This window comes from Drosophila serrata, unplaced genomic scaffold (assembly GCF_035046125.1).
Source record: "Drosophila serrata isolate PLE 108 unplaced genomic scaffold, ASM3504612v1 contig_36, whole genome shotgun sequence".
NCBI classification, from domain to species: domain Eukaryota; kingdom Metazoa; phylum Arthropoda; class Insecta; order Diptera; family Drosophilidae; genus Drosophila; species Drosophila serrata.
This window is the reverse complement of record NW_028256934.1, coordinates 636739-662798: the sequence shown is the minus strand read 5'-3', so window position 1 is coordinate 662798 and position 26060 is coordinate 636739. Positions and strand designations below refer to the sequence as shown.

Genomic DNA, 26060 nt, shown 5'->3' with positions numbered 1-26060 from the left:
TTCCTTGCCGCTCTATGATCTTTAAGTATTCAAGTATTAGTTTCTTTGCCATGAAAAATAACTCAAGTGCTTTGTTATGTGATTTATTTAAAATTATAAACTATTTCTTATAAAGGTTGTCGAGAACTTCTTTAAACTCTACAATCTTTACTGGTTTTGAATGAGAAATAATACAAACAAATGTTATATTGTAAGGGAGGTTTTATTGTCTAACTTTTCCCCTCGATATACATCCTTACCCTCCATCTGAGTCTAAGACCAACCTCCATCTCTGTAATGCCTCCAGTCCTCCTTGATCATATCCGCTCCCCTTTCCGCCAGCATCAAGGTCGGAGCATTTGTATTTCCCGTGGGTATGGTGGGCATAATGCTGGCATCAATCACTCGAAGATTACGTAAACCACGAACCCTCAATCGGGGATCCACAACTCCGGCAGGATCCGAATCTGGAGCCATTTTGCAAGTTCCCACCGGATGGTAAATGGTCTGCGAATAAAATCTGGCCAGGCATTCCCAAAAGGCATCACTAAGATACTCCACCTCTGGACAATTGCGCCACTCGTAAATATTCATGGTGGCATTGAGGGACTGCATCACGGGGGTCTGAGTGAGACGATGGGCCATCTTCAAACCCTCCACCATCACGGCCATATCATGGGGATCATCATAGTAATTGGCATGTATCAGGGGATGAATCCTGGCATCCGCTGACTTGATCTGCAGATAACCCCTCGACCTGGGACGCATTACCAGTGGAGCAATCACAAAGGAATCCTGATACAATACCGGCTCAAAGGTTTCCGCAAAGTTTTCCAATGTAATTGCAGCCCCTCGGCGACCAATCATTCCACCATCAGCTCCATAACCATAACTGCCCATGAATAGTTGGACATCGGGCCAATCCAATCGGGGATCTTGATACTTTGTACTAACAAATCCCATCACTTCACTCACGGGCATGGCATAGAAGAAGCTCTCCCTGCGCTCCAAGAACTCCTCCACAGCCTCCTCGGTCATCATTTCGGGCACAATGAAGGACAAGGAACGATTGAGGCCACTTTGGATGGTGTAAATGGCCCCCGAGGTGGAGATATGATCCTGAAGATTGCCACCAACACCGGGTAGATGTTGAATCACGGGTATACCCAATGGTTCCAACTGTTCCCGTGGACCCACACCGCTGACCATCAATAGTTGTGGACTGGCCAAGGCCCCGGCGGCCAATATGACCTCTCTTTGAGCCATGGCTTGATGCTTGAAAAGACCATGCTCAAAGATTACACCCTGAGCGCGATGACTTTGTGGATCGATAATCAAACGCTCGGCAAAGGCTTTGAGGACAATATCCAAATTGGGACGCTGCCAGCTGCGGCGGAGATAACCCTTATTGGCACTACATCTCAAACCATCACGCAGAGTGCCATGAGGTGGAGCAAAACCAGTCTGGGAATGGCCATTGAAGTCGCCATCGCGATGAACAAGGCCCAAGTGATGGGCAGCCCTCATGAAGATGTCCAGCAAAGGCGAGGGGAATCTATGCAGAAATATATATTATAATATATTATATATATCGTATTCCTTTAGAAAGCAAAACCTCACCTATATCTCTCCACGGAAATGGGACCACCATGACCATGATATGGATTATGCTCATAGCCGGGAACTCGCATATCCTCCGCCTTGCGGAAATAGTGCAAGACATTGCCATATTCCCAGCCGGGATTACCCAACTGAGACCAATGATCATAATCCCTACGATTACCCCGTATATACATCATGGCATTGATGGAACTACAACCGCCTAGAACTTTACCGCGTGGCCAGAAGCATCTCTGATCCTCCATGGCCAAACAGTAGCGATCCGAGGGCTCCGTCGAATACTTCCAATCCCAGGGACTACGTTGAAAAACTGGATACAATTGTGGCAAATCAATGAGCACTGGTTCATCTCCACCAGCCTCCAGGAGGAGGACACTCCATTCGGGATTCTCGGAGAGACGTGAGGCCAAAACACAGCCAGCTGAGCCGCCACCAATAATCACAAAATCATAAATATCCCGCAGATCTTCAATGTAAATGGAACGAACGCGATGCTGATCATCAACAATATCCGGTCGTTGTTCGAGAATTCCTTTATTTAGAAGCAAAATGACCATGGCCGAGGGGCCAAGGGTCAGCAGGAAGCGCCACATTGCCACAAAGGTATTAATCGCGCTCATTGTGAAAGTGAAACTGAAACTAAAAGTGGAATCGAAAGCGAGTTTGGGTCTCTTTCCCGATTGAAAACTCCGAAAAGCTGAGTCAGTCAAATGATGTTTCGCTGACCCAAAGACATTGGGTTCTTTGTGGCGGTTTCTCTGGGTTATTTTAAGAAAAGTGCATTGACCACAAACAGTTCTGCAATCCCAAAACCCAGAAAACACTGAACAACATACGAAATGTTTGGGGGAAGATAGCTCTTGGAACAAAAATCAGAGGGTTTGGTCAAAAAAAACCTAAGAAAGGGTTAGACAAAGGTCAAGCAAATTAAAGTAATGTATGATATAATATATAATATATCATATTTAAGATTATATTATTATATTTATATATATCAAACTTAATAACAATCACAACTTTATGCTCATACCATAATCTTTAATTCGTAAATTTCTATTAACGAAATAATATATATTCCCTCTTATTTTGGAAGCTTAATTTATATAGCCTCCCCAAATAAAAAGTCAACAAACCCCGATTAGATATAGAAATACACAGTAAATGTGGGTTATTGTATATATAATATGACTATATAAATTTATTGTTTAATGTCCAAAGCTATAGCCCCCAAAAAAAGACCATAAACAAATGACTTGATCAAAACAGAACATAAAAAAAGGTATATATGCAAGAACCAAAGAAATGCGATAAGCGTGGCAAATTGCAAAAAAAAAAGTATACTTATATGTATATATACTTGTATATATTTTATATACTATCATATATCATTTCATATTTAATACATGTTTGCAGTTATTTATCTTTTATTTTTTATAAAAGGGTAAAATAATTGTCACAGACTTTTTGAAGTTTACTTCTGGTTTTGCGTAGAAAAGAACATATATCATAGAGGATATACTATATAGAAATTTAAAGAACAAAGAATGGAAAACAAGGAAGGCAACTAAAATTTATATACCTCAATAGTTTGAAATTGAATTGGAAACCGATCATAAGTAAGCTTAAAATATTCGCATTTAAAATCAATATTTATGGATAATTTTGTATGACATTTTTCGAAAAATCAAAATTTAAAAATCTCATAACTAAGCCAAAAACGCATGTACGCTCGTATGTTAATTTTTAGCAGGTTAACAAAACTGCATACTCCATTTAAAAAGTGAATTTTTGGCCGATTTTTGCAAATTTTCATGATGTAACCCCTTTCCTTTTTTTCAAAAAATTGGAAATTTCTGAAAAAATATTTTTTTGCCCGAAAATAACTAGAACGATTCGCCTGTTGATACTGATCAAGAATATATATGATTTATAGGGTCGGAAATGACTCCTTCACTTTCTTTTAAGCTTCTAACTAAAATTATAAATTATATATACCCTGCAAGAGTATAAAAACTTAAATTTACAAAATGAAATTTATCATTGAAGCCAGATGAGCAAAGTAATTAAAAAAAGCATGCCAATTTTGAGGACTTGAATTTATATATTGCATTTTTAATATCAAAGCAATATTTTCCATAAAATGTCGTATTTTGTATGCCATTCCTAGTTAAAGTCTTGCATATTTGTGTTCTAAATATGGAATATTTATTTATTATTTATTATTACATTTCTCTCAACAATCGCTTATAACTTCGTTGTCTTCCCCTCGATCCTCGAGAATAAGTTGTGCTCCTCTTTCGCCTATCATCATGGCGGGTCCATTGGTATTACCCGCTGGTAACTCGGGCATTATGCTGGCATCCACCACTCGAAGTCCCCGGACACCATGCACTCGCAGTCTCTCGTCCACAACGCCACCTGGTTCCATCTCCTCCGCTTGGAATTCCGCTTCTGGACTCCTCCTGGGTGCCATCCGGCAAGTGCCCACCGAATGCCAGGCACCCACATAAAAGTAACGAATGTGACACAACCAATAATCGTCGGAATCGGGTGCGAGTGCATCACATTCCTGGACAGGAGGTAGCCAGAGACGGAGGCCACACTTGCGATATGCTCGGGTTTTGGTCAACCTTTGGACATATCTCACAAAGCGGAGCAGAGTTTGCTGATCCTCCTCAGCCTCGGCATAATGATTCTCTATTCTGGCATCCGTGTCACTTGCTAAACGCACTCGTCCTCGGGATAAGGGATGCAGCAGTGAACCCATAATCTGAAGGAGATCATAATCCTTGAGTATATCCACCTGAGCTTGGATCAATTCCGGCCGAAAGCCAAGATAACCAAAGCTACCAGTGCTACCCTTGGGCAACAGTGTATGGGCCACCACATGAAGATCGGGTTGATGGAGAAAGCTATGCGGTGTCCGGGAATTGATGTAACCCATCATGTAGAAACCCTGGGCTAGGGGACCCTTTTGACTCTCCAGGAGATATTTGGCCACAGAGACTGGTCCATAGGGATTCTCTGTGGGCAATCGAGTGCTATTCACCGCGCAATCTGAACCGAAAATCAAGTAAAGAGGCAACATGCCGTGATCCTGAAGATTATGACCCACTGGCAAATCCTGCCGGACGGTTATATTCCAGCTGCTTAGCTCCTCTTGTGGTCCAATTCCAGAGACTAAAAGCAACTTGGCAGAGTTGATGGTACCGGCACTTAGGATTACCTCACCAGAGGAAGAGATTGAAGCGGTGAACTGATCACCATTGAGAGTGTAGGTGACACCCATGGCCAGGTTACCCTCGGGATTTAGGAGCACCCTCTTCACTTGAGCTCCTCGAATCACCTTTAGATTTGGTCGCCTGTTGATTCCATCCTGAGCCAAGTATAAACGTCCACTGCTGGCCCTTCTACCTTCATTAATGGTCACGGGAACATGATGGGTGTAACCATAGGTAACACCTGCTATCAGTGGCTGCCACATCTTTGGTACACCCAATTCAGCGGCTCCGGAGTAAATAACATTAGCCAACTTCGAGTTGAGGGGATTGGGTTCCAAATAGGAGAGTTTTAAACGTGCCTGAAGGCGCCGATAGGTATCCTGAACCTGGGACCATTTCCAACCGGTTGCATTCCAATTCTCAAAGTTACTCCGACTGCCGGGAACAAAGATATTACCATTGATGGCCCCAGTGCCGCCCATCATGCGACCATGCCACCAGGAGCAACCATGACCCACCTCCATGGCCTGACAGCACTCGGGATTGGGTTCCGCCTCATCCAGGTACATGTACCTGGCATCATGATGCAGGGCACCACTTAGGCTAAAAGCCTCCGATTCGAATGGTGGTAAATCTCCAGCCTCCAGGAGGAGTACTCGCACATTGCAACGCGCACTCAACCGGCTGGCCACAATGGAACCGGCACTTCCTGCACCCACCACAATGTAATCGTAGGTCTCAATCTCTGGGAGTTCCTCGGAAGATCTCGGATCGTGTTGCAATGGCCAGGCGGTATTGTTGGCCAACTCCAAACTAGAACTATTTAAAGCCAGAGCCACAGATTCCATCAATGAGATGCCAAGGCCATTGCTGTCCACGGTGAACCATTGCGAGGATGTTGTCTCATCCAAAGAAAGTAGAAGAAATCCGAGCAGGAGAAGAAGGTTCAGCCTTGACCGTGGTTGCTTTTCTACCATCTTTGAATTTCAACTGATGTCGCGGTAATGGGATCGGTAACTGTGAACAGGTTGAGTTTTAGCCACAATTAAAGGCCTCACGACGTACGAACGATAACCGTATCAACGAAATTAAACACATTTCTTATGCACAGAGAGAAATTAGGCAGGAGAGTTTGATTTAATATCTCGATAAACTGATCTTACTCAAGATCATATATATAAAATATCATTATCTTTTGATATATGGAAATTTTAATAAGGGAGATATCGATATTATCTAGAAAATGTTAATAAATTTATCGATATAATTAAAATAAATATTAAATTTCAAAAGTAAATTAGAATATTTAACAATATTTCTCCATGTGTACATTATTGTTTATATTTTGCGCTGCTTTCTGTTTGCCAGTCATAAAAAAAAAAACACATTTATATAATATATACAAATGTATATTCATGCAAAGTCAGTCGAAATATGAGAGTGGGTAAAGTTAATACAAGCAACTGATAATTAAAACATTTAAAATATATAAGCAAGTAATTTTTTTCAATAAAACTAAACAAGAATTAAGTATACATTTCTTTAAGTGTCCTACAACAGCTTTTACTTTTTATGTTTATATATTTATATTGATTTTAAATTGATTAAGATTTTATCACTTATCGAAAGTTATCAAAAGATTGTTTATCGAAACAATAAAGATATAATTTTTGAGAAATTGAGGCCAGCCCCTCCATAAAACCACAAAAAAAAACACATTTTCTTTTACTTTGTATTGCATTCACATATTGTATAATTTAAATAAATACACAGGGCTGTGCTTAAAAAATAATAATAAAAAAAATTGGTAAATTAGGCTCAAGAATGGGTATAATAAAATTAATTTTAGAAGAATTTTAAGCCTCTTAAAAACTAAAACATTTACACAGAGTCACTCAAGGCATTCAAAAATACTTATATTCACACATTTTGGGGAACTCAAACATATACTCAAACACTCAGGGGATAAGGGAAGCTATTCTTACGATCTGATTTCTTAGTTTTTTTACAGGATTCTTTATTCTTCTTATTCTTTTGAATATTTTTTAGGAATAAGAACTAGTATTTCATATTTCTGTTGCAGAAACAGTTGGTTATCATGGAATATGGATGTAGAACTTCCAATAGAACCTTAATAAACCCAAAAAATCAGATCATAGAGAACCAGATCTCTCACACTCTTAACACTATTATTCTACTTTCAAGGATCGAGTAACTCCTCTCAGACAATGGTGTTTTTGATCCAAAACTCCTTGATCATATCGCTGCCCTTTTCCGCAATCATTATAACCGGTGCATTCGTATTGGCTGATACCAATTTGGGCATAATGCTGGCATCAATTACTCTCAATCCTCGAATGCCATAAACTCTTAGTTTGGCATCCACAACGGCATCCTTGTCCCAGTAGGGACCCATTTTGCAAGTTCCCACGGGATGATAAATGGTCGATGTATATCTTCGCACCATGCACTCCCAAAAGGCATCCGTGAATAGGGGAACCTGTTCACATCCCGGCCATCGGATACTAGAGATTCGTGAACCAAATCGCTGCATTGCCTTGGTTCGTGACAATGCCACAGCGATCTTGACACCTTCGATAAGGGTCTTCATATCATGGTCATCCGTTAGATAATTGGGAAAGATGTAGGGATAATCAAAGGGATTGCCACTTCTCAGTTTGATATTACCAACACTACGTGGTCGCAGCAACATGGGTATAATGCTCCAGGCATCTCGATTATTAATCGGTTCAAAGACAGCCCTATAGAAGGCCTCTGTTAAGCCGTGAGCCTTCCTCAATTGCGATCCTCCATCCGAGTTTGTGGAACCCGATACAAAATGGAACTCAATGTCTGGCCAATCCAAAGAGCTATTTGCATACTTGGTATTCACATAGGCCAAACCCTCCACTCCACCCAGAATGGTCAAGGGTCCTTGGCCAAAGACAGCATATTGGAGGACAGTGGACATGGTATGGAAACGATTCTCCACAATGGAAACGGGTTGATTAACCAGGAAAGTCAATCCACCCAGACCAATGTGATCCTGTAGATTCTCACCAACACTCAGTTCCTTGATCAGCGGAATCCGATGTTTGGCCAATTCCTTCCTGGGACCCACACCACTGAGCATCAGCAGCTGTGGACTATTCACTGATCCCCCGGAGAGAACCACCTCCTTGGTGGCCCTTACATGATACAACTTTTGATCCTTGACAAATTCCACACCAAAGGCTAGTTTCGTGACGGGATCAATCATAATCCTTGTGACATGCGAATTCATTGAAATGTGCAAATTGGGACGCAATCTGGCTGGTCTGAGGAAAGCCTTGGAAGTGGAGCAACGTGATCCTCTGCGGGTTGTTCCTTGGGCAATCATAAAGCCAGTCATTTTTTCACCATTCAAATCTCGATTCTCGTAACCCATCTCCACGCCAGCCTCCACAAAGCTGGCTGCCAAGGGAGTGTGATAAGGAGCCTCGCCAACGGTGAGATAACCACCAGTGGCATGATAAGGTGTATTTGCCAAATACTGATTGGTATTATCCTCCGATTTCTTGAAATAATACAAGGCATCGCGATAGGACCAACTGGGATTACCCATGGCCTCCCAATTGTCATAGTCATGCTTGGAGCCACGCAAATAGAGCATATAATTAAGGACAGAGCTACCGCCAAGGACCTTACCCCGGGGCCAATTGCAGCGACCTCCTTGCATGGCTGTGGAATCAAGAAATAATATATATAATATATATTTTATATAGTATATAAGACACACTCACCCAAACACGAAGTGCCCGATGGTTCCGTCTTGTACTGCCAATCGATTTTGGAGAGCTGCAAATAGCCTGCCATCAGAGGGACATCTGTGAGTTCCGTCTCATCACCGCCAGCCTCCAGGAGCAGCACATTCCAATTCTCCACTTCGGTTAAACGATTCGCTACCACGGCACCTGCTGACCCGGCTCCTATCACTATAAAATCATAATGATCGAGTATATCATCGCCACCCACATCACTTGGTTTGGACTCGGGATCTATGATCTCCTCGTATTGGAAATAAGCCACCGCTGCCATTAGCATTGGGATGAACCAACTATTGCTGGTGGCCGCTGTGACAGCTCCACCAATGGCGGAAGCGGCTCCCACAATCGCAGAGCTCATTTTCCTTGGAAATCAGGGAAGTAGGATGAGGAGGAGGTAGTTCCGTCAGAGCTATGTTATATGGGATACTCAATTTACTGGCCAACTTCCAATTTCAGTGACTATATGTGACTGCAATGAGTAAATAAGTTTTTAAGGGAAATAAACATTTTGTAAAACAAAGATTGAGGTTAAAGAGAGGGACAGAAAGAGAGAGAGATAGAGAAAGAAATAGAGATATATAGAGAAAGAAATAGAGATATATAGAGAAAGAGAGGGAGGGAGAGAAAAGGCCACTCACGACACTTGAAAAGTGACATCGTTTGTAACCGGGTTATGGGGTGCAATTTTCATGATCAATATTACAATCACGCCTTATTCATCGGGTTGCTGCCATTTCGTAATCGTGACATTTGTTATGCCAATTTCAATTCCAATTCAAGTCTTCTTTTTCAACTCTGTCAGGTTAATTCAAGTCGAGATAATCGTGATCTTGCACACTAATTAATAAGTTATAGCACAGATACATGTAAATCAACAAGAAAAAACCAATAAAAACTATCTATAGTATATTAAAATAATATAAATATATCGAATATATCTTCAAATTTGTTAGATTGAAATTTTAAATAATAATTAATGATAAAGTATCGTTATTATTAAAAAAATATCGGTAAATTTCGGTATGGTTTAATATATCAATCAGAATATGAATTCAAAACAGTTAGACAATGGAAACGTTAAAATATGTATTTGTATTTTAAATTGGAAGTTAAAATTCGATACTTATATTATTCGATATTTATATTATAAAGATAGAAATGGTATGATTTATCAATATTATAAAGATAGTTATGGTTAATCTGATTTTTATAATAATAATTCTTTTTCTGAACTCATTTTTAAGTTTCGTAAACATATTAGTTTTTAAGAAAATATTTACCAATAAATTTAACAAAAAAATCATAAATAACAACATCCGTATTTTGTGGTTTTCACAACCATAACTAATGTTGCACTCTTAGCACTCATTAAAATTTAATTAACTCAAATTGAACATGGCTATCCATCGAACTTGGACTTTGAATATATAATTTTATAGGCATTTTTCAACTGCTTTTCATAAATCTTTCGCGTCACGTGCTGCACCTTTTGTTTTCTTTCAAAATAATAAAAATAAATAAATGGAAAGGTGTGCGATTGGCTGAAACGAGGTGTAATACATCGAGCATCTTGGGTTGAGGGGCCTCCCGCATAAAAGTGAAATCTTTCCCCAAGACTCTATTATAAAACTCTACTGGGCACCCAAAAACGAAAAATGTACAACAAAAAAAAAAAAAACAAAATATACAGAAAATGCCGACGATGGGCAACTTTTCACTCGAACGATCGAACGGCATGCAACAATTGTGATGCACAACTCGCCACTCACACGTACTCCATTCCACTCCACTCACCACTTGCAACCAGTTTCAGGGGCACGGTCAAGCCTCTACAAAAGCCTCTTTTCAAACACTATTCGAAATATTTATTTTTGAATTTAAATGAATTTGAATTTTGAATGTAAAGCTTAAAAGAAATCAATTTTTATTATAGGTACTTTGAATTCTTTTATGAAAATTCTTTAGGAAAAGCTCTTTTTGAGAATTTAATATATAAAAATAATTATAACAAAAAACGTTAAGCAATATATTCAGTGCGATCTTAATTTCAAAGATATTTATGTAATATGTTTTTTGCTTTAAATTATTTAGAACTTTGGCAGAAGACGACTCAGCTTGGTTAAGAACAGCTTTAGGCTTAAACTTGTTGGGAATTCTAGTGCCAGGCACTGTTATTTCAATAAAATGATATGTATATTATAACTAGACAACTTTGGATTATAAAACAAACATTTTTATTTATAAAACTTTAGTAGAATCAAACTTTAGAGGAATCAGTTCCAAGTTTCTAGTCAGATTTTAATATTAAGCTTGGTTTACGTTATTTTGAAGCTAGAATCCATTTTGGAAATCTAATAAAATGATTGAAACACATAACTAGATTACTGTGAACTATAAAAAATTAACTATATTATAGAGGATTGAGCTTTTATAATTATTCTTTATGCGCATCTTTGGTGAACCGATTTTTTCTATAGAAGATTCACTGTACTTGTAGAGTTTTTTTTTTATTTCTTTTCTATTTAACTTTTCAACAACAAGAAGCCAAGAGAGAAAGAGAGTCAGAGAGTTAGAGAGAGAGGGAAAAATATTTCCTCTTGCCAATCTTTTGCATAATCAAAGTCTAGTAAGTTTTAGATGCTGTTGTTTGTTTTTGTTTTTTTAGCAATTACAAACATGTTGTTGTAAGATGTTGTTGTATTGTTGTACTGTTGTTGTTGTTGTTGTTGCAAACAGGTTGTAAGAGTTGAATGAGCTACGCCACACCGATCAAGTTCAAGGTACAAACGAAAAAAAAAATAAAGAAGAAGGTTTAACCACCAAGAGAAGGTTTAATGCCTCTTGTGCTGTTCTTTAATATGAAAATAGGTTGCTAAATACACCAATTAGCACTAAGCAAAGAGAAATGCATAACACTATTTAACAAATATTAACAAAAAGAAAAAAAATAATAGTAATAATAAGGAGAACCATGAATCACTTTCATTGAGAAAGCTTCTGGTTCTTCTTCGGCTTTTGTTTGCCGGCCTGTCACCGCTTCAGAATTTTTAAGCATATATATTTCTTTTTGGGCAGACTTTGATTTCTTTTTTTCTTTTATGATACTTTTGGCTGGCACACTTTACTTACACTTGCGAAAACAACAAATAAAATATTAAATTCTACGCGGTTCTTCGTTTCGTTTCGTTTGTTTTGAATCGTATTCCTCGTGTATGTGCTATGTGTGTGTTGTGTGAGTGTTTACTGTGGGCACTTTCTTTCTTTTCTTTTTGCGCATGCGTGCGCGCTTCCGACTCGATTGTGACGGTGGGGCCGGGGTTAGGAGCTACCACTGAGCAACCTCACGCTGCAAGCTTCTCTGACTAACTGAACCAAAAGACTGAAGAAGAAAGGAAAGAAAAGGTAAGAGACGGGAGAAAGAAAGAAAGAAAGAAAGAAGTGCCACTAGAGATGGCAAAAAGCTTTACTCCTTCTCTCTCTCTCTCTCTCTCTCTCTATTACTCTCTCTATCTTGCTCTCGGGCGCCCACGCTCCAAAAAGAGAGTCGAAGAGTTGAAGCCCTTTTTGACCGGTGGCTCTGTTCCGTTACTTTTTCCCCCTGTAAATGGACAATGGAACATTTTTTTTTTTTGCTTCCTGTTTTCCAATGGTTTTCCATTTGGACTTTTGGACTTTGGGACTTTGGGACTTTGAGACATGTTTGCCGGCACGTAGACATCACAAATCACACATTGAACGCACACCATTGCACCTGGCGAAATGCTTTCACTCTTACTATTTGGTCAAGTGTCAAAAAATAAAGGTAAAAAAAATGAATAAATTAATATATGAGTAACACAGTCACAACACCTTTTTGTGGGTCACTGTGCGTGTGACGTCATTACGTTGCATTATTACGATGGCAGAAGAGAAGCTTAAAATGGAAAAGAGAAGAGGTAGAGAGAGAAAGATAGCGCTCAAGAGTAGAAAAAGTCACGAGAGGAGTACTGCTTTACCGATATATATCGTTTTAGTTGGAAAACAGAAATATATAGAAATGTATGATTAAGAACCAAGGGTATTCGAATTTCACTCAGAAACTTAAAACTAAATGATTTCCGATCCTATAAATTATATATATTCTTGATCAGTATCAACAGGCAAATCGTTCTAGCCATATCCGGTTAAAAATTAAATTTTTTTTAAATTTTGAAAATTTTATAAGGGGTGTTGTTAAAATTTTTAAAAATTGACAAAATACAATTTTTTTAAATTTTGAATTGAGTATGCAGATTTTTAACCCTTATAAAAACTAACATAGGAACACTTTCCGATTTGAAAATAATGCATTTTTGGCTTTGTTATGAGGTTTTAAACTTTGATTTATCAATAAATATCTATTCAAAGAATGGGAATCTCTTAAACTTAATTATGATCGACTTCCGATCTTTCGATTCCATAATTAAATTGCTTACTACATTTCTATATAATCTTCGGCTTCCCCAAGTTAGTTTCCTTTGTTATTTTAAATTACAATCTGAATAATAATAATAATTTACTTAAATTTTAAACTCTTATTAATTTCTCCCCCTATCCTTCATTTATTTCCCAGGTGGCTGCTGTGGCTCCACGAAGAAGCGAACCATTGTGGGTGGATGGGCGTGGGCCTGGTGGCTGGTGACGGATGTCCAACGGCTGTCCTTGAACGTGATGACCTTGAACCCCATGTGCGAGAATGTGGAGACCGCCCAGGGGGTGCCGCTGACTGTCACCGGAGTGGCCCAATGCAAGATCATGAAGGTAAGATCCCCGCCAGCGATATATCTTATTTAGATATTGCCCCCTGACTTAGGTTGACCTGGTTGACCCTTTTCTCTTCTGCACCCCGAGTATCTGAGCGAAAGTGATTGAAGCTTGCCCGAGTTTGTTTTTGAGTTCCGTAAACATATAGTAAATATATATAAATGTAGATGCAAGTTTTGTTGATAATGCTCGATATTATTATATTCCTGGACGATATTAGAAAGTAGAGAGTTTGTATCCTTGCCTGCACACCCATTCTGTCTTTCGATCAGTGCTGCCTATCGAGAAAAGTAACGATAAATGTTTAGTTATCGATTAATATTTCATTACATTGGCAGCACTGAACATTTAGATATATCTATAACCGATCCGTATCGAAACTTATCTTAATCCAATGTTTGGCTCTTGTTTGTACAATCTCCCTCGCCCGTTTCCCAAGTAATCCAACCTCCATCCTCCCATCGAATGCCTATTTAGCCTAGCAAGTGCTCTCAATCTGAACACCGCCAAGTAAGTTGCGATCATCCATCCCGGCGATCTTCCCACGTAGTACTAGATCTTAAATCTATATATATTTATAGCATATTAGTATTAGCACCAAAATAGTAGAACTCATCAAACACCCTCGCCTGTTTGTCCCTTTATTTGCTAGATTTATTCGTTTTTTTTCTAGAATCTCAAATTATTTATCTTATAGATTTATATTGGATCGTTGCACTTCTTTATTATATGGTTTTGTTGATCAATTTTGCTGAAATTATGTTTGGACAGTACAGTTTTCGACATTGAACTGAATGTTTACAGGACATTTTCAGCCACATTTCGGACAGTGTATCCATCATATTATGTTTATAATTCAATTATATGAATATTTACTCACGTGTTAACAACAAATGTAAATCATTCAATCAATTCATTAAATGAATATATGATTCTTATGATTCTTGATCATTTAAAGGATTAATCATTCCATTACTGGTTTTGCTTTGATCTTTTAATCATTTCTTTACTTAATTAAACCAATCATATTTTATTGATATCTGTTATCGAATGACAGATAAATTTCAATCTTCAAATCATGGCACTCCACTTGTCTGATCACATAAAAATCTGTGAATGCAGCACCAAAATGAATGAAATATAATCAAAAACTGCACTTCACAGTCACCGAGAGTCACTGTGTCTCATAAGTTTGGTCGCAATTATGATCGATTTTTTTTTGTTATTAATCTGACTGCCTCAAAATTATGTTTGTCCCCCATAACTTAATTGTTTCCCATTCGATTTTGCAGTCATCTTCGTATAAACATAACGATTATAATAACGACGAGGTATGTTTATTATTGCATTTATTTGATTTTAACAATTCGATTTTGGATCTTGTTTTTCATGCCTGGTTTCCATATTTGCACCTCAACCCACACACACACACACACACACACACATACACTTAGCGAAACGGAAAATCATGTTACGTTTTCCATTCTAAATAAAGTTTTTTTTTAAGTGTTTTTCTAAAATTGCATGCTTTCTGCTTTCTTTAGTGGCTTTTTCCAAGCTTTTCTTTCGTTCTTTTTTGTTGTTGATCAAAAAACTCATTCAATCATCATCATCAGAAGCTGAGGAAGAAGAAGGAGAAGAAGAAAAGTACAGTCTGCAAAATAATACTAAAAAAAAGTAAAAATACTAAGATACTAAAAAGCAATCAATTATGAAACCTTGTTGATCTCTCTGTGTTCTACTCTCTTTTTTCTCTACTTTCTTTTTCACCACCACAAAAAAAAAACCAAAAAAATCGACCAAAAACCTTGCGACCGATCGTTCAACGTCATCATAAAAAAAAACAACTAATCCGCAAAACTAACTTGTAACTGTATACGAAATATCAACTAAAATTAACCAAAAAATACAAAAAATCGAAAAATAACCACACACACACGCATTCATTTCCAAAATTGAAATTCAAAAAATACCAAACAAAAAAAATACCAAAAAAAAACTGCTCTACTGTTACTGCTACCGTTACTACTACCGTTACTGCTCTGGTTGCTGCTGTTACCGTTACTCCATGTATCGCTCAATATCTCTATATACATATATACTCTCTATATATATATATATATATAAATCTCTGTCGCCCTGTCTGTGTGTGCATGTGCGTGTGTGTGGGTGAAATATAAAAACAAAAATAATAATAAAATATTGACAAAATTAAAATAATCAAAATATCAAATTGAAAACAACTGAAATTATGTGAATTATTTGTGCTCCAAAATCGAATCTGCAAAATGCCATTCCACACACATGCACACCAATCTATACACGGACATACAAAACAAACAAAAATACCACACACACACACAACACAAACACACACACACAACATGCACACACACGAACAGATGATGAATGTTTATTATTTCCACCATCAGGCGGACGAGCTTCTAGGCACTGCATCCGAGCAATTCCTGGGCAAGAGCGTCAAGGAGATCAAGCAAACGATCCTGCAGACCCTCGAGGGTCACCTACGCGCCATATTGGGTGAGTGTGAATCCTTTAATTCTTAATTATATTAAATTAAAATTAAAATTAAGTTTGTGATGCAAGGGATACCCATTGAAAGATCCTTGAAGAGGAGAACTGGTTCTATATCTACTCACAATTAAATTAAAAACTTACCTAGAGGACATTTAATGTCCCCCTCGAAAAAGGAACCTTTTAGGTTTTAAAATATGAACTTGCTGATTAATCATTATGAATATCTTGGTATAGAATAGATAATAACAGGTAGGATTGAGTACATTGGTGTAAGAGAACGATTTATATAAAGTTCCCTATTTTCACTTTGAAGATCTAAGCATGAATTTCAAAAGAGAGATGCCCAGTTAAGGGAACGATAAATATCAAAGATAAATTACATAAACAAACCTCAAACTTTGAATTTTGATAGATCTTTAAAAAACCTTCGTTTCACTGAGCAATAATAATAATAAAGTAATACAATTGTTAGGATCTGAAAGTAAATAAAGAAAAACAGGAATGTCCAGTTTTAGGAATATGAAAACTTCACTCTACTGAGAAACAATAACCAAAAACTTATACAGCTTCCCTATTTTCTTTTTTAAAACCTGAACATATAATAATAAATAAAGAAAAGTAGGGATGCCCAGTTAAAAGAGCAGGAAGAAGGTTATATAAATAATAATCTAAACAAATTATATATCAAATATATAATTAATATATTCTAATAATATATATATGTAGTATGCCCTTTTAGGGTATTCGAATTTCACTCAGAAGCTTATTACACAGTGAAGGAGACATTTCCGATCCCATAAATCATATATATTCTTGATCACCATCAATAGGAGAATCTTTCTAGCCATCTCCGGCGAAACTAGATTTTTTTTTTAATTTTAAAATTTTTATAAGGGGTTACATCATTAAAATGTTCAAAAATGTACAAAATTTTACATTTTTAATTTTGTATGCAGATTTGTTGACATAATAAAAACTAGCATATAATTCTTTTCCAAAATGAAATTAATGCTGTTTTGGCTGAGTTATGATATTTTGAAAATTGGATTTTCCCAAAAAAAAATCAGCTTATACAAATTTTAATTTCAATGCATATATTTTTGTTTATTTTAAATACAAAGCTTACAAATACATTACAAATTCAAAGTCCCCTTAACAACCTTAAAGATGCAGATACAAACTTACTAGATTTTAGCTTGGCATACTTTTGGGTGAAGCAAATGAAATGCTTTATTTTGTATAACCAAGATTTGCTAGAATATTATTTTGTGTGGAATAAATATAAAATAGGAATGGCTTCTATCTATCCTTCAGCTAAATAGAATTAAGTACTAGTTCTTCCCATAAGAAAGAAACTGCCATAAGATATACATTTTATACGTTGCATTTAATTAATTCAATTTCTTCATGTAACATTTTTCCTTCCCGGGCTGTGTTATTTTATCATGATTTATGTAATACATTATTATATTTTTAGTGTGTTGAACCGATTGTGTATGCATAGTGTTCTTTCGCATGCGACAGTTAGCTTGATGTGTTCCATCCTTCAATTATAGTATTTTGTTTGATACGGACTTGAAGTGTAATCTTCTTGATAAATGGATTAAATGTGTGGTTAGTGTTGCGTTTGTGCGGCAAAAAACAACAAGTGTTGAGAGTATTTTAACGTGTAGGATGTTTTAGTTTTAGTTCTTGATTAATGCTTATAGTAGACATCCATATGCTGCTGCTGATCGAACATATTCATGGCATAGTCCAATTCATCCAGCTCCTTTTCAATGGCAATCTTGCGACTTCGAACTCGCAAAGTTGGCGCCGAGACTGGCAAATGATTATATTCCTCCATTAATTTGCCATATTTGAGCTGAGCATCCTCACGAATGGCCTGCCTTTGAGCTGGTGTAAGGGGAGTATAGCCATCATATTCCTGATGCACTTGCTCTGGACCCTTGGCCTCAGATGGAGGAGGAGGAGGAGGATGGTGCTGAGAGTGCCGAGTCTGCTGGTTATATAGTTGCTCGCGTTCTTGATATTCTGGCAGGGGCATCTCCTCCATGGGTTCCGATTTGTGGCTCTTCTTTGAGGCACTGCTTAGCTTGGAGGCGTTGCTTAGCTTGGAGGCACTGCTCTTCTTGGACACATTACTCAGCTTGGAGGCACTGGAGACCACTGTTATATTGGATTTGACGGTGACATTCGAACGAACACTCTCCTGGGACACGGAACGCTTCGACTTGAGGGTCATGGCAGAGGCACTACTCCTGGCACTCAATGGAGCCTCAGGCTCGACATTCTGCTCACCCGCCATGAACCTTTCTCTCTGGGAAGCTCGTGAAATCTTTGAAGAACACTGGGACAGACGTTCCACCTGGTCGCTGCTCTCACTCTGCCTTGCCGGAGGAGGAGGAACAGCAGCAGGAACCTATAGGAAACAAACATGAAATGATCTCTACAAGGAGTTAATCCAATGATAATCACCTCGGCCCCTTGATGGCACTGACACTCCTGGTGACACCTTCTCTTTACCGGTCGCTCCTTTCGCCTTGGATCCACCCAACCTCCCTGGAGTCGCACCTGCTCTTGCTGCTCTGCCTGCCGTCGCCGGTTCAGCTCATGGACGCAGGGTGGAGCCAAGGTCACGGGGTTTCTTTTAAATCCTGCCCCCATATACGGCTGAGCCAGACCGCTGCGAGTTTCTTGGCCGGCGCCGCCGCCGCCATGCCTTGGACGCCGGTGTCCACCGTAGTGATGATGCGGACGCAGCTTTTCCGTATAGTGGAGGGCAACGGGACGCCAGAGGGGCACCCGGCGGGCACTGGCCGCCGCCAGGCAACGTCCGTTGGTCTCCATTTTGGAGACTCGCTGCTTGTTCTCCAACAGGAAGTCGCGACCGCCGCCATGTTGGCGTCGCAGCGATGCAATCATAATGGCGACCGATAAGCGATAACCAAAAACGAAAACCGATAACCGAAAGACAATTCAATTCAATTTTCTCTTTTTTGATTTATTTTGAAATTTGTTTGTTTTTTTTTTTTCGATTTTCTTCGCGTATTAAAAAGTTGAACTAAGAAAAATATATAAACTTTTTTCGAGAGTGGAGAAACGATTTTTTTGAGGTGTATGTGCTTTACGGTCGGTGTGGATAATGAGACTGAGCTAACCCAGTCGGAACTCATTGACACCTAGACTGTAGATTGGCACCAAAGCCTACTTGGATGTATACTAGGAGAAACCAGAGCCTACTTGGAGGGTTTTTTTTTAAATCTTAATTTAATAAATATACTGAAAATTTATTTATAATTAATTATTTGATTATAATTTAATTTAGAAGCTTCAAACTAAGTGAAGAAATCATTTCCGAGCCTATAAATCATATATATTCTTGATCAGCATCAATGGGTGAATGTTTCTAGCCTTTTTTATTAGAAAACAATTTTTACAGATTTTTTAAAAAATTTATAAGGGGTTACATCGTTAAAATTTTCAAAAATTTTAATTTTTTCACATTTTGAGTTGAGTATGCAGTTTTTTCAACCTCGAAAAAATTAAAATAGAACCGCTTTCCGTATTGAAATTAATGCAGTTTTGGTTTAGTTATGAGAATTTTAAACTTTGATTTTTCGAACAAAATTTCATATTAAAATATAAATAATTATCGGTTCAAAGAATGTGAATATTTTAAGCTTAGTTATGATTGATATTCGATATGATCGTTTAATTTAATTGTAAGTTTAATTTTAACTATAAGGTTTATAAACTTCAGCTTCCCGAAGTTAGTTTTCTTTTTTGTCAAACTAAAAAAAAACTTTCTTGGATTGAAGATTATTCAAATCATAAAATATCATAACTAAGCCAAATAATTTATGTATAATAAATACATTCGTCAAGTTTTTAATATTAATTTGTTAGAATTTTTATGGGTTTTCAATATTAATTTAGTAGAATTTTTATGAGCAAGTAGAAAATGGACAATCATTCGCTTTTTGGTCATTAAATGGCCCTCCAGAACCCCTAAAATTGATATTTTACATCAATAATCAATACTTTCTTTTAAATATATTTTCTTTCTACATTGTTTTCTGTATCTTTTTTTGTCTTGAACATTTTCCTTGACCCCTTCAGATGGGTTTTCAGCTTTTCAGCCTTAGTTTGTGGTCTTGAAAATTGCCTACTTATTGTTTAATAAGAGAGAAAACCATATTCATACTTAATACTCACTTTATGTCGATAATTGTGAATAATAAGTGCGCGATATACAATATGTGCTTGGCATGGTTAATGTACTCTCTGGTTATATATTACAATATATGATGGATTTCTGGCCAGTTATTTACTTGTAAAGAAACAAGTTTGTGGCAGTTTATGGTTAATAAATCATAGGAAAATCTGTAAATTTTGTTTAAATACGTTACTTGTTTAGAATTACATACTTCTTAGAATGTCAGCCAGCTTTCCCTCTTTGTTATCGTTTGCAAAGTGAAACTTTGAAAACTATTTCTGGGAATGCAATTCTGCCTTGAAAAAAAAACTATATATTGTTTGTTTTTTTCCCCCTCAACTATAGCTTATGAGTTCTATTCGATTTGCGACCTTGATGGCCAATCTAGAGCTTTTAATTAAACATAACTTGAAGTGTGCGAGGCAGAGACTCGATTGTAGGGTTTATGGGCTCATCGAACCCGGGAGAGGCAGTAGTTATTCCTCCGGTTTGTTATATAGTTTACTATAGTTTAGTGTCGAGGTCTCAAGGCGATTTCCCACTCACATTTCCATTTCCATTCCCATTCCCATTTCCAAGTCTCCGCCGGACAGCTCAAGCTGTCAGTTGTGGGCTCATCGCCGTAGGGTCTGGTTCGCTTTTATTTTCTCTTCCCCCCCAAATCGCGTGTGAACACAATCGAGCTTAATTGTTAATTTAATAACAAAAAAAAACAAGAAAACTACATACAAGGCAGTGAACTTGACCTTCGATGTGAGACAATAACAAGCTTTATAAACAAAAGTTCTCGATGAAAGTTAAAGTGTTTCGTGATCAATTATTATATTAAATCGTAACAAATACTGATCATTATAAAGTTACTGATCTTATTCCGCATACAATCTATTATTTTGTTGTATTAATTTCTTATGGTGTGACGCCATTAGTGATAACAATTTGTGCGATAACACTGCGGACTCACAGATGACGTCAAATATAAGCCCGTAATGATTTAATTAAAAGAGATAGAGTATCTGGACAGGTGCTGCTATCTTGGGCTATCATTGGCTGTTTTACCTGCTGTTTTACCCTGTTTATTTTTGGTGCCCACAAAAAACTAAGCGACATTAGTTTACCGGCAACATGTCCGATGTCTGGTTGGGTGTCTTCAAGGTGGCCCTAATTGTGGGCGTCACCTCGCTGGTGGTCACTCGGTAAGGTCATTTTCCATCGATTATTAGTGTGACAGGGTAGAATATATATACATATATCTATCTATATGCTGGTATATCCAATAATTGTATATTTGTGTTACATATTTTGTGCACTTTGGCAATGCAATGATACAATCAACTTGAAATGTGCAAATACGTGTCCGGCAAGGTGTTTCTTGAGAACGTGCTTGGAAAATGGAATTATAAAACTATATAGTCCAGATCTAACCAGTTTTACTTGGTCTGATAGTATATATTATGATACTCTTCCAGGGTATTATAATTTCAGTCAGGAGCTTTAAAATCAGTGAAGGAATCATTTGCGACCCTATAAAGCATATATATTCTTAATCAGCATCAACAGAGGAATCTTTCTAGCGTTTTTTGGCAGTTCGAAAAATTTTCAAAAATTTTTCAATTTTTCTAAAATTTGATAAGGGGTTACATCATTAAAATTTGCAAAAACTGGCAAAAAATTGGCATTTTAAATGGAGTATGCAGTTTTATAAATCTGCTACAAATAAACATACGAGCGCTTCCCGAATTGAAATTAATGCATTTTTGGCTTAGTTATGGATTTTTTAAATACAGATTTTTCCAAAAAATTTGCATGTAAAAATATAGTAATATCCATTAAAAAATGGTAATGCACCTTCAGTCGGAAGCTCAAAAGAAGGTGAAGGAGCCATTTCCGAACCTATAAATCATATATATTCTTGATCAGTATCCACCGGCGATTTTTTCTAGCTTTGTCAAGCAAAAATTTAATTTTTTTTAAATTTTGTAAATTTTATAAGGGGTTACATCGTTAAAATGTTCAAAAATTGATAAAAATTGGAATTTTCTACAATTTTTAATTGAGTATGCAGATTTATTATCCCATTAAAAACTAACAAAGGAGCGCTTTCTGATTTGAAATTAGTTAGTTTTTGGCTGAGTTATGAGAAGTTTAAACTTTGATTTTTCGATAAAATTGCCATATAAATCGATATCAATAAATATTGATTAAAAGTAGCATATTTGGGAACTTCTGAAGGGCATATCTTGCCCACTTAAAATTCCAATTAATTGGTTCAAACGAAATTCTCAAATTTAATAAGAATATCAAAACTAATTCCCCCCCCCAATTGGGTGTCCTTGCAGGAACGCTTACAGTCGAAGAGGTGTACAAGGACCGCGACCAATTCGCGGCCTTGGTCCGCGAAGTCGCCGCTCCTGACGTGGGCCGCATGGGCATCGAGATCCTCTCGTTCACCATCAAGGATGTGTACGATGATGTCCAGTACTTGGCATCGCTGGGCAAGGCCCAGACCGCTGTGGTCAAGCGGGATGCCGATGCGGGCGTGGCCGAGGCCAATAGGGATGCCGGCATAAGGGAGGCCGAGTGCGAGAAGAGTGCCATGGATGTGAAATACTCGACGGATACGAAAATCGAGGATAATACGCGCATGTACAAGCTGCAGAAGGCCAATTTCGATCAGGAGATCAATACGGCAAAGGCTGAGTCGCAATTGGCCTACGAATTGCAGGCGGCCAAGATTCGTCAGCGGATACGTAACGAGGAGATTCAAATTGAGGTCGTTGAGCGTCGCAAGCAGATCGAGATTGAGTCACAGGAGGTGCAGCGTAAGGATAGAGAGCTCACCGGCACCGTCAAGTTGCCCGCCGAGGCGGAGGCTTTCCGTTTGCAGACCCTGGCCCAGGCCAAGCAGTGAGTATCATTGGATTTACCTTGGAAATATGAACTTACTAATCGGAATTACTAACCCCTTCCAGATGCCAGACCATCGAGAGTGCCCGTGCCGAGGCGGAGCGTATCCGTAAGATTGGTTCGGCGGAGGCCCATGCCATTGAGCTGGTAGGCAAGGCCGAGGCCGAAAGGATGCGCATGAAGGCGCATGTGTATAAGCAGTACGGCGATGCTGCCATTATGAATATTGTCCTTGAATCGCTGCCCAAGGTAAGCTATCGTGTTATCATTATCCTGGATAACTAATCCAATATCGATTATCTCTTTCAGATTGCCGCCGAGGTGGCTGCCCCGCTGGCCAAGACAGAGGAAATTGTCCTCATCGGTGGCAATGATAATGTGACCAATGATGTGACCCGCCTGGTGGCCCAACTCCCACCATCGATCAATGCTTTGACCGGTGTGGATCTATCCAAGGTTCTCTCCAAGATACCTGGGGCCAAGGCGTGAAATCTAATGGAATGGGATGATATCCAGCACATGGCAATGACAACGTAACGCAGCGCAAAGGAATTGTAAACCGGAAAAAGGAAATACACAGCAGAGGGGAAGGCAGAAGGAGCAGCAGAGCAAAGGGAGAGAGCTGAAAAGAGAGAGAGAGGGAGAGATTAGGAGAAACAGCAGCATCAGCAGCAGCAAAAATCGATAATCGAAACTATTGACGAGCGAAAAAAATCGATGTTTGAATTGCAAACGAACGTAGCAAAATGTACTCCGATATTATATATTTATATATATATATATTGTATATGTATATTGCATGCATATACACACACGCGTGTGTGCTGGTGTGTGTGTGTGTGTGTGTCTGTGTGATGTTTGCCCGCGTAACAATCAAAAAAACAAAACAAGCAAAACAAACACACACGCGAAACAACCAACGTTAATCTCAGCTAAAGTTTATACATTTTGTGGCCTTTTTCTCTCGAAAACGAAACCGATATCCGATAAGAACAAAGTAATCAACGTGAAATTTGTATAACTTTAAAGCGAAAACCATTTAAGCAGAGAGTGTTAGCTATTTATTTACCAAAACTATTATATATACCATATACTATATATATAGATATATATTTACCTTATACATCATCAGAAAAGAGTAGTTTTTCAAATGTTTTTCAGTAACAGTATTGTAAAGTTGTATTTATCCTCAAATTTTATCACTTTCTCTCTTTCTTTGGCATATATTTTTTTTTTTTTAATTTTCAACTGTCCAATCTACAACTACTGCCTCTGTCACAAATCTAATTCATATGCAAACGAAGAGCCAAAGAAATAGAGAGAGAGAAAGAGAGGAAGAACCGATAAGCTATCCCCCAAAACTTGTGCAATTGATAAACAAACAAATTTAGAGCTTTGTAACCAATAATCGATAACGAAATGTGCAATATTTGAATTTCTTTTGAGAGTTTATTATAGAAAATTATAGGTGCCTCAACGTAATTGATTCTTCAGTTTTTATTAAGCATATTAGAGGCAATACTAAAAACAAAGGTGAATTATAATCACAAACAACATTCATGGTATAATTCATATATATATATATTTTTAATCTATTTTCTACTATTATTTTGTTCAACAAATCGTGCCATAAATTTGAGAAATTGCTTTAATTTGCTGTTATTTGTTAGGATTTTAAACTAATTTTGTATTGTAATTATTTTTTGTGTCAAACATTATTCAAAAAACAGATGCCAAATTTTGTCATAGTTAACCCCATCGATTCATTGGTAAAAGCTAAAGTTTTAAGGGATAGTTGGAACTGAAACTGAAACCGTTACAATACTGTTTTTTCTGAAGTTAACGCTCTTCCAAAAACAAAAAAAAACACACACACACACACGCACTACACACATAAATGCGGATTCTTGGATTCATTTATCTGCACAAAAAAAAAAGAAAAAGATTTAAAAGTTATGACTTTATAAATATTTGTTTGTTATTTGACTCGGCGAGGTCCTATGTAATCATACATATATATAAATATATATATATGAATCTATCTCGCTTTATAATATATATTTTTGTCACTTTATTTACGTATATATGTATGCATTTAATAATTTTTTGTACTTTACTCTTACACTGTTTAGTTCATAGCAAAAGCCAAGGAAAACATACAAAAAAACACAAAAAAATATGTAAGAAAGACGAAGAAAATCAATTTTGTTATTTTTATATTAACATTTAACTGAAATTTAGTTAAAGCAATTTTTGACGCTTCGTTTGAATCCTTTTTTCATTTCGATAGAGTAATTAACACACTAATTTGTGTTTAAGCACTATTCCTAACCCGAATAAATAAATCAGCGCGCACACATACACACACACACACATAAATCTCTCACACACATATATATATTTTTTTTTATATTGTATATTAAGTGCACGAAACTTAAATTGTAATCGCAGTGTGCAAAAGAGAATCATAACAACAGCAGCAGCAGCAGCGGCAGCAGCAAAATCAGCAGAAGAACAACAACAAACCGAAGAACTAAGAGAAAAACTAAAAAGCTAAAACCTAAATAAATAAAATCTAAAATTTTGTGTATTTTGTCGTAAATAAATAAATTAAAAAATATATAGTGGATTGCAATAATTTTGTGGTATGCGAAAATATAGCATCGTGTTTATAAGTATCTCAATTACCGCTAAATTTGAATTTAAATATCCCGCCATATAAGGTTCAAATAGTTGGACTAGCTAACCGCCAAATTTGAATTCAAATTTGAATTTCGATAAATTTCCGCCAAAGTTTAAGCCCGATTTTAAAAGCTCGATAAACATCGATAGTTGGTTTGTGTCTTCGCTAACTGTTATACGCGGATCTGTGATGGTTTGAAACTTGGGATCTTTATAACAGTTCACCAGGTTCATCGTCGACCTCTGCTGATTTCTGTTGGCCTGGTACTTCAGATAGGGACACAGACCATTTTGATTGCAGCTCGGCAG

At 37.4% G+C, this 26060-nt stretch overlaps 5 protein-coding genes across 18 annotated transcripts in view; 1 reads left to right on the top strand and 4 right to left on the bottom strand.

Annotated features, from left to right (window-relative positions):
* The window catches only part of Flo2 (flotillin-2), a 126944-nt gene extending 101255 nt beyond the window's left edge, over positions 1–25689 (top strand). For 5 of the 14 annotated variants that reach the window (XM_020956544.2, XM_086835264.1, XM_086835271.1 and 2 more), the window contains exons 3-7: positions 13218–13405; positions 15841–15949; positions 22502–23069; positions 23135–23318; positions 23379–25689. In XM_020956544.2, the coding sequence (XP_020812203.1) occupies positions 13218–13405; positions 15841–15949; positions 22502–23069; positions 23135–23318; positions 23379–23558 (1229 nt within the window). In that variant the 3' untranslated portion in view covers positions 23559–25689. Of the gene's footprint in view, positions 1–13217; positions 13919–14700; positions 14740–15810; positions 15950–21645; positions 21749–22501; positions 23070–23134; positions 23319–23378 lie in introns of those variants that run through there. The other 9 variants (XM_020956542.2, XM_020956543.2, XM_086835245.1 and 6 more) reach the window with 5 other exon arrangements.
* Positions 47–3595, bottom strand: LOC110187133 (glucose dehydrogenase [FAD, quinone]). The gene is made up of 2 exons (XM_020956547.2): positions 1600–3595; positions 47–1534 (listed from the first exon to the last, which is right to left on the bottom strand). Exons 1-2 carry the CDS (start codon positions 2217–2219, stop codon positions 253–255), a joined length of 1902 nt encoding a protein of 633 aa, XP_020812206.2. The 5' UTR covers positions 2220–3595; the 3' UTR covers positions 47–252.
* Positions 3782–6528, bottom strand: Eo (Ecdysone oxidase). Its single transcript, XM_020956534.2, has one exon. It carries the CDS (start codon positions 5795–5797, stop codon positions 3833–3835), a length of 1965 nt encoding a protein of 654 aa, XP_020812193.2. The 5' UTR covers positions 5798–6528; the 3' UTR covers positions 3782–3832.
* LOC110187128 (glucose dehydrogenase [FAD, quinone]) lies at positions 6539–8984 on the bottom strand. Its single transcript, XM_020956539.2, has 2 exons — positions 8603–8984; positions 6539–8540 (listed from the first exon to the last, which is right to left on the bottom strand). Exons 1-2 carry the CDS (start codon positions 8982–8984, stop codon positions 7042–7044), a joined length of 1881 nt encoding a protein of 626 aa, XP_020812198.2. The 3' UTR covers positions 6539–7041.
* On the bottom strand, positions 17315–21263 carry LOC110187134 (uncharacterized). Its single transcript, XM_020956548.2, has 2 exons — positions 18425–21263; positions 17315–18368 (listed from the first exon to the last, which is right to left on the bottom strand). The coding sequence occupies exons 1-2, from the start codon at positions 18869–18871 to the stop codon at positions 17643–17645; spliced, it is 1173 nt and encodes a 390-aa protein (XP_020812207.2). The 5' UTR covers positions 18872–21263; the 3' UTR covers positions 17315–17642.
* Positions 25690–26060: the final 371 nt, after the last annotated feature.